This window comes from Pongo pygmaeus, chromosome 8 (genome assembly GCF_028885625.2).
Source record: "Pongo pygmaeus isolate AG05252 chromosome 8, NHGRI_mPonPyg2-v2.0_pri, whole genome shotgun sequence".
Lineage (NCBI taxonomy): Eukaryota > Metazoa > Chordata > Mammalia > Primates > Hominidae > Pongo > Pongo pygmaeus.
In genome coordinates, this window is record NC_072381.2 from 38,134,395 (window position 1) to 38,150,539 (window position 16,145).

The 16,145-nt window shown below is 38.2% G+C and overlaps 2 protein-coding genes across 2 annotated transcripts in view; both read left to right on the plus strand.

Moving 5' to 3' along the window:
• The window catches only part of LOC129006804 (zinc finger protein 37A-like), a 39,742-nt gene extending 32,278 nt beyond the window's left edge, over positions 1 to 7,464 (plus strand). Inside the window, exon 5 of the transcript XR_010127408.1 lies at positions 6,942 to 7,464. The gene's annotated coding sequence lies outside the window, so the exon portion shown is untranslated. The remainder of the gene's footprint in view (positions 1 to 6,941) is intronic.
• Positions 7,465 to 7,491: 27 nt separating this feature from the next.
• LOC134740126 (zinc finger protein 25-like) lies at positions 7,492 to 8,535 on the plus strand. The gene is made up of 3 exons (XM_063669469.1): positions 7,492 to 7,611; positions 7,719 to 8,151; positions 8,231 to 8,535. Exons 1-3 carry the CDS (start codon positions 7,492 to 7,494, stop codon positions 8,533 to 8,535), a joined length of 858 nt encoding a protein of 285 aa, XP_063525539.1.
• Positions 8,536 to 16,145: the final 7,610 nt, after the last annotated feature.

Consider the following 16,145-nt stretch of genomic DNA (forward strand, 5'->3'; position numbering starts at 1 on the left):
GGAAAAGAAGATACAATTGAATCTACATAAAAAGACAAACCATCCCTCAGGAAGGCAGACCAACAATGATCAACATCGTGATATATTCCTAATAATATTACTAGCTTTCAAAGATAAAGAATCATTTTGACAGCCAGTCAATATAAGAAAAAAGTCCAGCTGATCTCAGCTTTTTCCATAACAAAATTTGCTAAACAAAATTGATAAAAGTCTGCAGAGCAATTGCTACAAAATCATTAGGGTGGGTCATATTAAGAACTTTATACCAGGTTAAAGAGCAATTCTTTAACAAAAAAGAGGAAACCTTTTTTTGAATAGGCAAGAATTCTGGGCCCTTTATCCCTAAGACCTTTTATTAGAGGATGAATATCAGATAACCAAGAAGTGACACAAAAAGCATGGTAAAAATATTGGTGGTAACCTCTGAATTTAATTGAGGAACTAATTCTAAAGCAAATGTGAGAATGTGTTATTGAAAACCTGGGCGTTATAGACTGTATTTAATTTGATTAAGTGGAGGCTAAAAACAAGTGGGGAGAATGACAGTATTCTAATAAAGTGAATTATGTTAAAATGCAGTGTATACATTCCTAAGAATCACTGCTCTGTGCAAATGAGTACAATAAAAATCATAGGACTAATGGGAAAATGAGGTCAAGGTCTAACACTCAAAAACTTTCTGTGTCAGTGATACACAACAGTGAAATCTTCAGTTGCAATTTTGGATTGAATTTCTCCTTTTGATTATTTTGGTTTTTGCTTTATGAATTTTGGAGCATTATTAAGTTGTATATATTAGGATCCCTATGTCCACTTCATGAATTAACCACTTAATAATTATGTAATGTCTCTCTTTATACCTAGTAATACTCTTTGTTCTAAACGCTACTTTGATATTAATTTAGCTCTTCCAGTTGTCTTTTAATTTTATTTACCTTTTTCCATACTTTTAATCTGTTTATATTTAAAGTGAATTTCTTTTATTTTTTTTCTTGAGATGGCATCTTGCTCTGTCACCCAGGCTGGAGTGCAATGGCGCAATCTCGGTTCACTGCAACCTCCGCCTCCTGGGTTCAAGCGATTCTCCTGCCTTAGCCTCCCGAGTAGCTGGGATTACAGGCACGTGCCACCACACCTGGCTAATTTTTTGTATTTTTAGTAGAGACGAGGTTTCACCATGTTGGCCAGGCTGGTCTCAAACTCCTGACCTTGTGATCTGCCTGCTTCGGCCTCCCAGAGTGCTGGGATTACAGGCATGAGCCACTGTACCCAGCCATGAATTTCTTAAAATAGTGTGTGGTTGGATGTTGCTTTTATACCTTATGTGAAAACTTCTACTTTTTTTTTTTTGGGGGGGCGGGGACGGTGTCTCACTCTGTTGCCTGGGCTGGAATGCAGTGGCACAATCTCAGCTCACTGCAGCTTCCGCCTCCTGGGTTCAAGCTATTTCTAGCTAAATTTTGTACTTTTAGTAGAGACAAGATTTCACCATGTTGACCAGGCTGGTCTCGAGCTCCTGACCTCAAGTGATCTGCCTGCCTCGGTCTTCCAAAGTGCTAGGATTACAGGCGTGAGCCACCGCACCCAGTCTTACTTCTGCTTCTTAATTGTGATATTTCAACCACATATATTTAATACAATTTTTTAATGTTTGGATTCATATTATTTTGCCGAGTGTTTCCTCCTTGCTCATTTGTTCTTTTTCCTTTTTTTCCTCGTTTTCTCTCATTTGGATTGATAATTTTTATTTTGTTTTATCTCCGCTGGATTCTTGTTAGTATTACAGGTTGAGCATTCCTAATCTGAAAATCTGATATCTGAAATGCTCGAAAACCCAGAACTTTTTGAGTGCCAACAGGACACCACAAGTGGAAAGTTCCACACCTTATGTGATGGGGCACAAAGTGTAGGGGCACAACACATAGTTTATTCAGTGTCCCTAAGGGAAAAAGACTCTCTCAACCCCCTTTAGCTGTGATATATCTTTGTATACATGCATAGTATATTAGTCCTCACATTGCTATATGCGTCCTCGCATTGCTATATGCATTCTCGCATTGCTATAAAGAACTACCTGAGTAATTTATAGAGAGAAGAGGTTTAATTGGCTCACAGTTCTGCAGGCTGTATGGGAAACATGACTCAGAGGCCTCAGGAAACTTACACTCATAGCGGAAGGTGAAGGGCAAACAAGCACGTCTTATGTGGCCGGAGCAGGAAGAAGAGAGAGAGGTGGGAGGTGCCACACACATTTAAACAACTGCATTTCTTGAGACCTCTGTCATGAGAACAGCACCAAAGGGTGGAAATCTGTCCCCAGGATGCAATCACCTCCCACCAGGCCCACCTCCAGCATTGGGGATTACAATCCGACATGAGATTTGGGCAGGGACACGAATCCAAACCATATCACCTAGATTCCCTCACACAAGTACTCCCTCAAAGGACAATATACAAATATTCCAAAATCTGAAAAAATAAAAAATACAAAAACACCCGGAATCCAAAACACTTCTGGTCCCAAGCATTTCAGGTAAGGGATACTCAGCCTGTACTTCTTTCTTAATTTTTGTTTTAAGTGGTTGCCCCATGATATACAATAAGCATTATCAGTTTATCACAGTCTCCTTTCAAGTGATATTATACTATTTCACATATAACCTTAGAATCTTACAACAATGTAAGATTTAAGATTTGATACAGCTCCATTCCGTCTTCCCTTTTTTTCTTTTTTGTTTTTTTGATACGGTTTTGCTCTGTTGCCCAGGCTAGAGTGCAGTCACACAATCACGGCTCAACTTCCCGGGCTCAGGTGATCCTCCCACCTCAGCCTCCTGAGTAGTTTGAACTACAGGACGTACCACCATGTCTGTCTAGTTGTTTTGTATTTTTAGTAGTGACGAGCTCTCACCATGTTGCCCAGGCTGGTTTTGAGTTCCTGGGCTAAAGTCTTCCTCCCTTTGTATGTGATACTGTAGACATATGTTTTTACTTAGAGACCCCACAATGTATCAATAGTATTTTTGCTCTATAAAGCCAGTCATCTTTTATAATGATTTAAAAGACTTTTATATTTGCCCCCCATTTTGAAAACATTTTAGGCATTTTTAATATCTTTGTGTATCTTCCTCCTTTTGTGTAAATAACTTCCTTTAGTATTTCATAAAGCAAAGCTCTGTTGGCAGTGAATTTTCTGAGCTTTTGTTTGTCTAAAAAAAACTATCTTTGTTTGTAAGATTTTTTTTCTCTGGGTATAGAATTCTAGGTTGACATTTTTTTTCTCCATACTTTAAATATTTCATTCTGTTGTCTTCTGACTTATATATTATTTCCTGCTGTAATTTAAAAATCTTTGTTTTTCTGCATTTAATATCCTGTTTTCTCTGGCTACCTTAAAGATTTTCTTTTTATCCTTGGTTTTTAGCTGTTTGGCTATGATATGTATAGATTTTGCCTTTTGTGTGTGTGTGACATTTTTCTTTCTTGCTGTTCTCTCACTTTTCACAACTGTGGTTTGATGTTTTTCATCTTTTTTCCCTGGGTCTCCTGTTACTTGTATATGTCTGTTATCCCATTGTTCTTAGATATTTTGCATTAGGAGAATTTTCCCTATGCTTCTCTGTGTCGGCTGTTAGCTATCCCTCTAAGCCTGTGTCTCCCTGCTCTTGCCCCTCTGCCAGCAATAGGCTGCTGCTCCCTGTTACTCTATGCTATGCTTGTGGTGGGGGCAAGGGTGTTCTCTGTTGTTCTAACACAGCCTTAGTCATAGGCAGGCCCTGTGTGCCTGGGCCTCAGCATGGGGGCTTTCACCGTGTACAGTCAGCCCTCTGTATCTGCAGGTGTGGCAGGGCTAACTGTGCAACTTGATCACCTGTGGATTTTGGTATCTGAGGGAAGTTCTGGAAACAATCCCCTGCAGAGCCTGAGGTACAACTGTGCCTGCTTCTTCTTCAGTGTTATGAGACCTCTACTTTTCTGTCAGTAAAGGATCCTGGGCCCAATATAGTTCTGCACTCCTGCTGTAGGGATAGAGGGCTTTTCTGCACCCTTATTCTCCTATACTCCCACACTAGGGGATCCAGACTCTAGGCCGTCACCTTAGGTTGGTAGCTTGCTTTAAGGAAAGGAAAATAATTCCTCTCAAGGATAAGCATCCCCAATATTCCCACTTACAGTTAAACAAAACATGAGCTTAAAACCAAAACCTGATGAAATAAGTCATTTGTGAGAGTAAACAGAAATAATCGAAAATATATTTTCAAACACCCATTAATTAAGACCACGGATGTATTAGTAATTATAAAACAACCATGTAAGACACATTCAGAGTAGTAAAAGAGGAAATAAAAGGAGTACGGAAGAAGGAATGTCTATCAGCACTGATTACTGAACACTATATTTAACATTTAAAAAGAATTAAAATTGGATTGATCCTGCAATAAATTATAAAAACCATACCTTTTGCATATTTTTTAGTAAAATTCTAATAGCAAATACAGGAAGAGAGAAAATGAACCCTAAAAGAATGCTTGAGATGGGAGTATTGGTAAATAAGTGATAGGAAATTAGGAAACATAGGTAAATCTAAATTATGTTTGTATAAAATAATAACGATAATTTATAGTGCTAAAAAAGACACAATTATATAATGAACAATAATTGCATATAAATGAGGTGGGGATAATCAAATTGTGTTTCAAAATCCTTCTGTAATTCAGAAAAGAGGTTTACGATATTAACTCACTTTGGTATGTGGCATATAATGGATATTGTATCATTACTTAACTAACTCTGAATCTTGATGAATGAGAGAGCTTGGTAAAATTTAATGGGTAGCCAACCATTGAGAAACTGGTATAGTATAACTTCCAAAGATGTAAAGAAGAAAAAATGGGAAATATCAAAAAAACAAAGTACAAAAAGAAGAAAGGTGCAGTGGATGTCATAGTAAATACAAGATACAAATATAAGATACAAACTAACAAGATACAAAATACAAGATACAAACATTTAGGAGACAACTTGATATGTTTTCAGTAATCACCATAAATTACCTGTTGAAAAACAATAAAATTGAATCTTCAAAAAATAATAATAAGCTCTTGCTATATCCGTGATACAAAGTTTTGGTCTGATGACCTTCCCCTTTCTATTTCCAGTGCCTTTGGCCACTCACGCAGTGTTTTACCTGCGGTCAGGAGTCTGGGAGGATGTTCTGATACCCTGCAAACTGGCAAGAACTGAAACTAAAATCATTACTGACAAATCATAAATCTTCATCACTTATCTTGTTACATTCTATAAGCCTGCTGTTCTCACAAATGACCCTTATAATGTTATTTTACTTTTGTCTTTCTGTCCTCCTTTCTTAATGATGTTAAGTAACTGTCTGTTATTGGGATGGGTGCGGTGGCTCACGCCTGTAGTCCCAGCACTTTGGGAGGCCGAGGTGGGTGGATCACTTGAGGTCAGGAGTTCGATACCAGCCTGGCCAACATGGTGAAACCCCATCTCTACCAAAAATATAAAAAAATTAGCCGGGTGTGGTAGCACATACCTGTAATCCCAGCTAATCAGGAGGCTGATGCAGGAGAATCACTTGAACTTGGGAGATGGAGGTTGCGGTGAGCTGAGATCATGCCACTGCACTCCAGCCTGGGTGACAGAGCAAAACTCCGTCTCAAAAAAAGGCCAGGCACAGTGGCTCACACCTGTAATCCCAGCACTTTCGGAGGCTGAGGGGGGTGGATCATCTGAGGTCGGGAGTTCAAGACCCACCTGGCCAACATGGTGAAACCCTGTCTCTACTAAAATACAAAAATTAGCTGGGCATGGTGGTGGGCGCCTGTAATCCCAGCTACTCGGGAGGCTGAGGCAGGATAATCGCTTGAACCCAGGAAGCAGAGGTTGCAGTGAGCTAAGATCGTGCCACTGCACTCCAGCATGGGTGACAAAGCCAGACTCCATCTCAAAACAAGACAAAACATATCTATTACTGTTTTACTTTTGTAAACTGTCTTCTAAATATTTTTACATTTTATATTTTCACTTTTCACTCATACCACCTGAAACACTAACCACTACAACCCCTGCCTTGTGGGTTCAAGTGGTAGAAGAACACCATTTAAAACTTGATATGTTTCATACGAATAAAACCATTCCTCTGACATTTTTCTTCTCTTTTTTCTTTTTCTTTTTTGTCTTTTTGAGACAGAGTTTTGCTCTTGTTGCCCAGGCTGGAGTGCAATGGTGTGATCTCAGCTCACCGCAGCCTCCGCCTCCTGGGTTCAAGCAATTCTCCTGTCCAGCCTCCCTAGTAGCTGGGATTACAGGCATGTGCCACCATATCCAGCTAATTTTGCATTTTTAGTAGAGACGGGGTTTCTTCATCTTGGTCAGGCTGGTCTTGAACTCCCAACCTAAGGTGATCCTCCCTCCTGGGCTTCCCAAAGTGCTAAGATTACAGGTGTGAGCCACCACGCCTGGCCTCCTCTGATATTTTTCTAGAAAACTGTTAACTACTAGTTTTTCTTGCGCCTCTCATTCTCTGCATGTCCCATTTCTAGATTAGCCATTTTTATATTTATATTATTTATTTTATATATTTTTAGTATCATTTTTATATCTAATGTTTTATGTCATTATTTGTGTCTATTCTATACTCACTGTCCTTTATGGTTATTTATAACCTCTGTGTTGTTTCGAAGTACATATTTGTAAATTGCCCATTGTGTGTTCTGAATTTCCACCCTGCTTTCCACATTATAAGGTTTCATGTTTATTTTTTTCTAGCCAAAGGGCTGGAGGAGATTAACACTTTTTGGATTACTTTATTCCAGGAAACTAAGTCAACATATATAAAAGCACATATGTATGTAAGTGTAATTTCATCACAAATATCACAAGACTCATAAGTTGTGGTTATTTTTTCTTATTTCTAGAAGTCTGCAAAGTGGATGATCAACTGGAGCACTGTCAGGAAATCCAGGACAGACGTATCTGGCAAGCTCCGTATATCAACAACAAAACACTGACTAGAGAGAGAGGTAACATAGTAGGAAAAGTGTTTGATTTCAGCATAGACCCACTTCCTTCCATAAAAATACCTTGTAAATGTGACTTATGTGGTATGAGTTTGCAATACATTTCAGATTTATTTAATAGTAAGAAAAACTATTTAAGAAAGATGCCTCATGACCTCAGTGCATATGGAAAACTGTTCCTCAATAGTAACCATGAAAAAACTCATATGGAAGAGAAACCTTATGAGTTTATTCAAAATGGAAAATGTCTCAGTCATAAGGAGGACTTCATTTCATATCTGAAAATTCAAAATTTAGAGCAATCTTTTGAATATAAGGAATGTGAAAAGGATTTCTATGGAAAGGCAGTTTTCATTACATGTAGCAAGCTTACACAGGAGAGAGTCATTGTGTACATAATGAATATAATAAAGTGTTCTGTAATAATTCAACTCTCATGGTCCATAAAATGTCAGAAAAAAGAGAAAACTTTTATGAGTTTAATGAATATGTAAAAACCTTTGAGAAGTCCACTTTCTTGAAACATAGAGTTCATTTGGAGATGAAACACTATAAATATATTGAAAGTGTAGGAATTTTAGCAGATCAAGCTTTCCTAACACAAGAGAGAAAACATTTGAAAGTAACAAATCAGGGGAACCTTTGTACGAGAAGTCAGTACTTAATGTAACTCAGAGAATACACAGAGGAGAGGAAGTCTGTGGATGTGAGCAATGTGGAAAACCATTCTATGAAAAGTCAAAGCTAACCAAACATCAAAGAATCCATATAGGAGAGAAACCTTATGAATGTAATAAATGTGAAAAATGCTTTTCTAGGAAATCTCTCCTCACTTTACATCAGAGAGTCCACACAGGAGAGAAACCCTATAAATGTAAGGAATGTGGGAAATGCTTTTCTAGGAATTCATCCCTCATAATACATCAGAGAACTCACACAGGAGAGAAACCCTATGAATGTAAGGAATGTAGAAAAAGCTTCTATCATAAGTCATATCTTACAGTACATCAGATAATTCACACAGGGGAGAAACCCTACGAATGTAATCAATGTGGAAAAACCTTCATAAGCAACTCTGTTCTCACAATACATCGTAAAACACATACAGGTGAGAAACCCTATGAATGTAATTAATGTGGGAAATCTTGCTCTAGGAGTTCATATCTTACATCAGAGAACTCACACAGGCGAGAGACCCTATGAATGTAAGGTATGTAGCAAAACCTTTTGCCACAAGTCTGATGTCACTAAACATCAGAAGACTCACCTAGGGGGAAAACCCTATGAATGTATTCAGTGTGGGAAAACTTATAGTCGTAACTCAGGCCTAAAAGTACATCAGAGAACACATGCAAAGGAGAAACCCTATGAATGTACTGAGTGTGGGAAATCCTTCTCTGAGAAATCAGTCCTCACAGTACATCAGAGAATACACACAGGGGAAAAACCTTATAAATGTAATGCATGTGGAAAAACCTTCTACAATAAATAAGACCTAACCAGACATCAGAGAACACACACAGGTGAGAAGCTCTGTGAATGTAAGGAATGTGGGAAATTCTTCTCTAGGAATTCATACCTTACAATACACCAGAGAATGCATACAGGAGACAAAACCCTGTGTGTAAAAAATGTGGGAAAACCTTCTACCATAAGGCAGACTATACAGTACATAAGAGAACACACAGAGGGGAGAAATCTTATTACTGTAACGAATGTGGGAAAACCTTTATTTGCAACTCAGTCCTCAAATCACATCAGAGAACACACACAGGGGAGAAGCCCTATGGATGTAATGAGTGTGGGAAGTCCTTGTCTGAGAAATCAGTCTTTACTGTACATCAGAGAATACACACAGGGGAAAAACCTTATAAATGTAATGAATGCAGGAAGTCCTTCTATCATAAGTCAGATCTCACTAAACGTCAGAGAATACACACAGGAGAGAAACCCTATAAATGTAATCAGTGTGGGAAAAGCTTCAGTTGCAGCTCAGGCCTCGAAGTACATCAGAGAAAACACACAAGGGAGAAACCCTATGAGTGTAACCAGTGTGGGAAACCCTCTGAGAAATCAAGTCTCATAGCAGATCCAAGGATACACATGGGAAAAAGCTTATAAATGTAGAAATGAGAGAAATCTTTCTCAAGCAATTCATACCTGAAAATACTTAGGAGAAATCAAATAGGACATGACCCCTGTGAATGTAAAGAATTTGGCAAACCTTTTACCATAAGTCTTCTTCCAAAGTAAATAAGAGAATAGACATAGGGGAAATTCCTAATAATATAATGAACATCTGAAAATCTGCTGTAAGAGACAACTACAAAGTAACTGAATACATGTAGAAGAAATGCTACTAATACAGGTAGGGAATATGGGGAAATATTTTGCTATAATTTGGAGTTTATTAAAGAACTTACATAGGAAATAATCTAATGACTCACATGGATATATGAAAATGTTCTTCCAGAGAATGGCCATTAATAAAAATAAGATAAACCACATTTAGAAAAAACTGTCCACATTCTGTGGGTTTTTTTTTCTTTTGACAACTTTATGCACAAGTTTTACTCATTGTGTATTAAAGAAATAATAGGGGAGATACTCAAAGAATGCAGCAAATGTAGTTGAGCCTATATCAAGAAATGCCATTTTACTGAGCAAGATAATTCATATTGAGTTAAAGTCATAACAGATATTTTGAATGTGAAGACATTAACAAAAATTCAGACCTTATTATATCTGAAGATTGTGTTAAAGGAAATGTGTCAATTTAGGAAATAATGAATAGAAATTTTCTTCTAGATACAATATTATACTGAAAGTCATGTTTTAAAAAAATCAGTCATGTTTTGTTCTGACCCCAAATTTTTAAATGGAAATATAACTGTAAATAGAATTCTATACAAATAATAACTGTAGAGTATGAAGATTTTTATAAAGCACAAATAAATTCAATAACATTTTCAGTCTCTAAGTCCACTTTTGGGGAAAGAGTGTTACCCCATGGCCCTTCCTATCATTAGCCTCTCCTGTCCTTGATTAGTCTGCCCTCCAACTATACTGTTGCCTCTGCGTTTTCTGCCTAATGGACCTACCCTTAGGGGAGCTCAGGATGGACCACGCTCTTACCAGAACGTACACTGGGACCAGCCAGAGGCAGTGGGATATACGTTGTCCTTGAGGCTGCATCTGCCCCTCTTCCTAGGTGCAGAGACTGGAAACCACATTAAGTGTGCGTACAAAGCTAGAGGACCATCTAGAAACCTCTAGCCCGTGTGACCTTGGTCTCCAATTCAGAGCCACAGGAAGCTCAGTACAGCTTAATTTTTTGAATCCAAGCCTATTGACTCAATTTTAATGAACCCTTTTACGTGGGCTGGTGTAGTTTTAGTGAAATATTTCATAACATAACCATCAGTGTACTTATTGCAGCTTGGAAGTAAAGTATTACACAAGTAGTTGAAGCATCTGCATATCATTCCCAAATTCCTTCAACTTCCTATAACCTTTACCACCTTTAAGCCTTATTTTCAACTTGGCTTTTATTGATACCACATCTCATTACTTTTATTCTTTCTTTCCATATATACACATATACTATTGTGTATGTACAATAACATTTTGTTGTTTTGCAAGTATTTGCAAAAGTTGAAGTTATTCAGCTTTTGTCTTCAAATGCATGGTTTTGACCTTTTTACCTGCTGATATGTTTAGCTTTACTTATTTTAATAAAGTATAGTAAATGACTTTGTGTAACTATAAAACGTTGTCCATTTTCCTGTTTATGAAATTTCAAAATTTTGTTTCACTATTAAAACAATGTATGATAATTTTTATAAATCAACTTAGGTATAATTTAAACATGGTAAAAGATACCCTGTTTAGCCAATTTTATGAATGATATGGTTTGGGGCTCTGTGTCCCCACCCAAATCGCATCTTGAATTGCAATCCCCATGTGTTGAAGGAAGGACCTGACAAGAGGTGATTGGATCATGGGAGTGGTTTCTCCCGTGTTGTTCTCATGATAGTGAGGGAGTTCTCACGAGATCTGATATTTTCAAAAACGTCAGTTTCCTCTGCACTTGCTTGCTGTCTCCTGCCACCCTGTTAATAAGTTGCCTGCTTCCCCTTCACTTTTCACCATGATTGTAAGTCTCCTGAGGCCTCCCCAGCCATTCTGAACTGTGAGTAATTAAAATTATTTTGTTTATAAATTACCCAGTCTCAGGTAGTATCTTTATAGCAGTGAGAACGGACTAATACAATGAGTTTTTACAACAGTATACCCTCATGTAGTAACTACCACACTTAAGATACAGAGCAGAATCTACAAAGAACTTAAATTTACAAGAAAAAAACAACCCCATCAAAAAGTGGGCAAAGGATATGAACAGACACTTCTCAAAAAGAAGACATTTATGCAGCCAACAGACACATGAAAAAATGCTCATCATCACTGGTCATCAGAGAAATGCAAATCAAAACCACAATGAGATACTGTCTCACACCAATTGGAATGACAGTCATTAAAAAGTCAGGAAACAACAGTTGCTGGAGAGGATGTGGAGAAATAGGAATACTTTTACACTGTTGGTGGGAGTATAAACTAGCTCAATTACTGTAGAAGACAATGTGGCAATTCCTTAAGGATATAGAACTAGAAATACCATTTGACCCAGTGATCCCATTACTGGGTATATACCCAAAGGATTATAAATCATGCTACTGTAAAGACACATGCACATGTATGTTTATTGTGGCACTATTCACAATAGCAAAGACTTGGAACCAAGCCAAATGTTAATCAATGATAGACTAGATTAAGAAAATGTGGCACATATACATCATGGAATACTATGCAGCCATAAAAAAGGATGAGTTCATGTCCTTTGCAGGGACATGGATGTAGCTGGAAACCATTATTCTCAGCAAACACAAGGACGGAAAACCAAACACCGTATGTTCTCACTCATAGGTGGGAATTGAACAATGAGAACACTTGGACACAGAGCGGGGAACATCAGACACCAGGGCCTGTCAAGGGTTGGGGCGCTGGGGGAGGGATAGCATTAGGAGAAATACCTAATGTAAGTGACGAGTTGATGGGTGCAGCAAACCAACATGGCACATGTATACCTATGTAACAAACCTGCATGTCGTGCACATGTACCCTAGAACTTAAAGTATAATTTTAAAAAAAAGTATAATAAAAAAAGATACAGAGCATACCCATTACCCAGAAAGGTTTCCCATTCCTCTTCCCAGTCACTCACTTCCCCTTTTCCCATCCTGGCCCTGGCAACCAATTAATCCACTTTCTTTTTTTTTTTTCAGATGGAGTCTCACTCTGTCGCCAGGCATACCTCATGAGCCACCTGCCTCGGCCTCCCAAAGTGCTGGGATTACAGGTGTGAGCCACTGTGCCTGGCCCTAATTATCCACTTTCTATCACTAGGCTAGATTTATCTTCTGTAGCATTTCACATAAATGGAGTTATACAGGATTTACTCATTTGTGTCTGTCTGCTTTGATTCAGCATGATTTTGAGATTCACCTATGTTTTAACATGTGTTAGCAACACCTCCATCTTATTGATAACTAGTATTCTATTGTATGTGTATATTTTGACTTATATATTCTGTTGTTTCTGGTTTTTGATTGCAAGGAATATACTTGCTGCTATCATTTGGATGTGTGTCCTGTCCGAACTTCATGTTGAAATTTGATCCCATGTTAGAGGTGGCACCTAACAGGTGGTATTTGGATCCTAGAGGCAGATCCTTCATGAATAGATAATGCCCTCTCTCAAGGGTGAGAGAGTCCTCGCTCCAATAGTTTCCATGAGAGCTGGTTGTTAAGAACAGCCTGGCACCTCCCTTAACTCTCTCGCTTCCTCTCTTACCATTTGATCTCCATGCACAGTGATCACTGGGTCTCTTCTGCCAAACAGAAGCAGTCTGAGGCCCTCACAAGATGTCGCATCTTAAACTTTCTCAGACATCAGAATCATGAATCAAATAAACCTCTTTTCTTTATAAATAAAATTTATTTATAAATTATATCATGTATTCCTTTATAGCAACACAAAACGTACTAAAACAGCTGCCAGGGGACATTCTTATATATTTTTGCGTAGACATGTGTTTTTATTTATCTTGGGTGAATACTTGTGTAAAATTTCTAGGTTTGTAGGATAAGTACATGTAAAGCTTTCATTTGGCTTTATATATACTTACTTTGCAAACCTAGGGCTGTGCCATTTTACATTTTTGTCATTAATGTTTGAGAGTTTTAATTCTACATTTTTGCCAATACTTGGCATTGTCACTGTTTTTAATGTAGTTACTCTAATCAGTGTATAGCGGCATTTCACTGTGTTTTTCAGTTGCATTCACCTGATGAATAATGATGTTATGCATTTTTCACTTATTAGCCATTTGTATGTCATATTTTATGAAATGTCTGCTTACATTGTTTGCCCACTTTTTAGTTGGGTTTTTTGTCTTCCTATTATTGAATTTCAGGAATTCTCTATTCATTGTGAATATTATTCCCCAGTCTGTGGAATTTTTTTTTTTTTTTTTTTTTTTGTGAGACAGAGTTTTGCTCTTTTTGCCCAGACTGGAGTACAATGGCACAATCTTGGCTTACTGCAACCTCCACCTCCTGGGGTTCAAGCGATTCTCCTGCCTCAGCCTGCCAAGTAGCTGGGACGAAAAGCATGTGCCACCATGCCTGGCTACTTTTGTATTTTTAGTAGAGATGGGGTTTCACCATGTTGGCCAGGCTGGTCTCAAACTCCTGACCTCAGGTGACCTGCCCACCTCAGTCTCCCAAAGTGCTGGGACTACAAGTATGAGCCCAGCCAGACTGTGCATTTTGAAGACAAGTTTTTCATTTTTATAAAGCCCAGTTTATCAGTTTTTTTCTTTTTTTGAGACAGTCTTGCTCTATCACCCAGGCTAGAGTGTAGTGGAGTGATTTTGTCTCACTGCAACTTCTGCCTCCTGGGTTCAAGTGATTCTCGTGCCTCAGCCTCCTGAGTAGCTGGGATTACAGGTCCCTGCCACCACACCTGGCTAATTTTTGTATTTTTAGTAGAGATGGGGTATTGCCATCTGTTGGCCAGGATGGTCTTGAACTCTTGTCCTCAAGTGATCCACCCACCTCAGCCTCCCAAAGTGTTGGGATTACAGGTGTGAGCCATCGCACCCAGCCAGTTTTCTTCTTTAATGGTCTTGTCTAAGAAATCTTTAATGTTAGCAAAGTTTTTTCCCCATGTTTTCTCAGTGCCTTAACTCTGTTTTTAGATCTATTTTGAGCAAATTTATTCAAAATGTCTGGTGTATTTTGAGTAAATGTGATCTATTTTGAGTAAATTTTTGTGTATGGTATAAATTAAGGATTGAGATGTATCTTCTGCCACTTGACTATTCAGTTGTTTCGTCACCATTTGTTGAAAAGTTTAACTTTTTCTATTGAATTACCTCAGTACCTTTGTTGAAATCCAGTTAATTATTTGTGTGTGTTTGCCTGTATGTGGGAGGGGGATGCTATGTACCTGTGGACTCTTTATTTTACACCAGGGGTCCCCAACTCCCAGGTAGTGGACCAGTACCATTCCATGGCTTGTTAGGAACCCTGCTTCACAGCAGGAGGTGAGCAGCGGGTGAGCAAGCAAGCATTACTGCCTGAGTTCTGCCTCCTGTCAGATCAGCGGCGGCATTAGATTTTCACAGGAGGGCAAACCCTATTGTAAACTGAGCATACAAGGGAGTTGGTTGTGCGTGCTGTATAAGAGTCTAACTAGGGTCTGATGACCTGAAGTAGAACAGTTTCATCCCGAAACCATCCCCTCCCCAACCCACCCTGGTCTGGAAAAATTGTCTTCCACGAAACCAGTCTGTGGTGCCAAATGTTGGAGACCACTGTATTACATCGACCTTTGTATCTTCTTTACAGAGCATTGCCTTAGCTTTAAAGTACATCTTTAAATGAAGTCCTATACGTTCTTCAAATTTGTTTTCTGTTTTAAAATCATTTTGACTTTTTTTTTTTTTTTTTTTTTTTTTTTGAGATGGAGTCTTGCTCTGTCACCCAGGCTGGAGTGCAATTGCGTGATCTCGGCTCACTGCAACCTCCGCCTCCTGGATTCAAGCGATTCTCCTGCCTCAGCCTCCTGAGTAGCTGGGATTACAGACGCCTGCCACCACACCCAGCTAATTTTTGTATTTTTAGTAGAGATGGGTTTTCACCATGTTGGTCAGGCTGGTCTCGAACTCCTAACCTCAGGTGATCCACCCTCCTCACCTCAGGTGATCCACCCTCCTCAGCCTCCCAATGTGCTAAGATTACAGGCATGAGCCAATGCGCCTGGCATCATTTAGACTTTTCTAAGTCCTTTGCATTTCCACTTAAATTTTAGAATGAGCTTGTCAATTTCTTTAAAAAAAAAAAAAAAAAAGCGCTGCTTTGATTAGGATTTCATTTACTCTAAATTACTTTGGGGAAAATTGACATCTTAATATTGACTCATCCATGAATATGATATCTCTCACCATTTAATTGTGCCTTTAATTTAATTGGGTCTTTAATTCTTTCTCAACAGCGCTTTTAATTGCCAGTGTATGGATGTTGCACATGTTAAATTTTTCCCTAGGTATATCTTGGTTTTGGGTGCTATTGTAAATATTATTATTTAATTTCAATTACCAGTTGTCCCTCGTTTGTATATAGAAATACACTTGGTATTTGTACACTGACCCTATTTCCATTGATCTTGATAAACTTAATTTTGATATCTTTTGTGAATCCCTGAGATTTTCTTTATATAGTCATGCATCACTTAATCATAGGGGATATCTTCTGTAGAATGTATCATTAGGTGATTTTGTCATTGTTTGAACATCATAGAGTGTGTTTACACAGACTTAGATGGTATAGCCTACTACACACCCAGGCTATCTGATATAGCCTATTGCTCTTAGACTACAAACCATACAGCAAGTTACTGTACTGAATACTGAAGGCAGTTGTAACACAGTGGTATATGTGTAACTAAACATAGAAAAGGTACAATAAAAATACATTGTAA

Coding starts and splice junctions, on each gene's coding strand:
- LOC134740126 (XM_063669469.1), top strand. CDS start 7,492: ATGTCAGAAAAAAGAGAAAACTTTTATGAGTTTAATGAATATGTAAAA. Junction 7,612..7,718: donor ACTATAAATATATTGAAAGT/GTAGGAATTTTA, acceptor AATGTAACTCAG/AGAATACACAGAGGAGAGGA. Junction 8,152..8,230: donor ACATCGTAAAACACATACAG/GTGAGAAACCCT, acceptor GAACTCACACAG/GCGAGAGACCCTATGAATGT.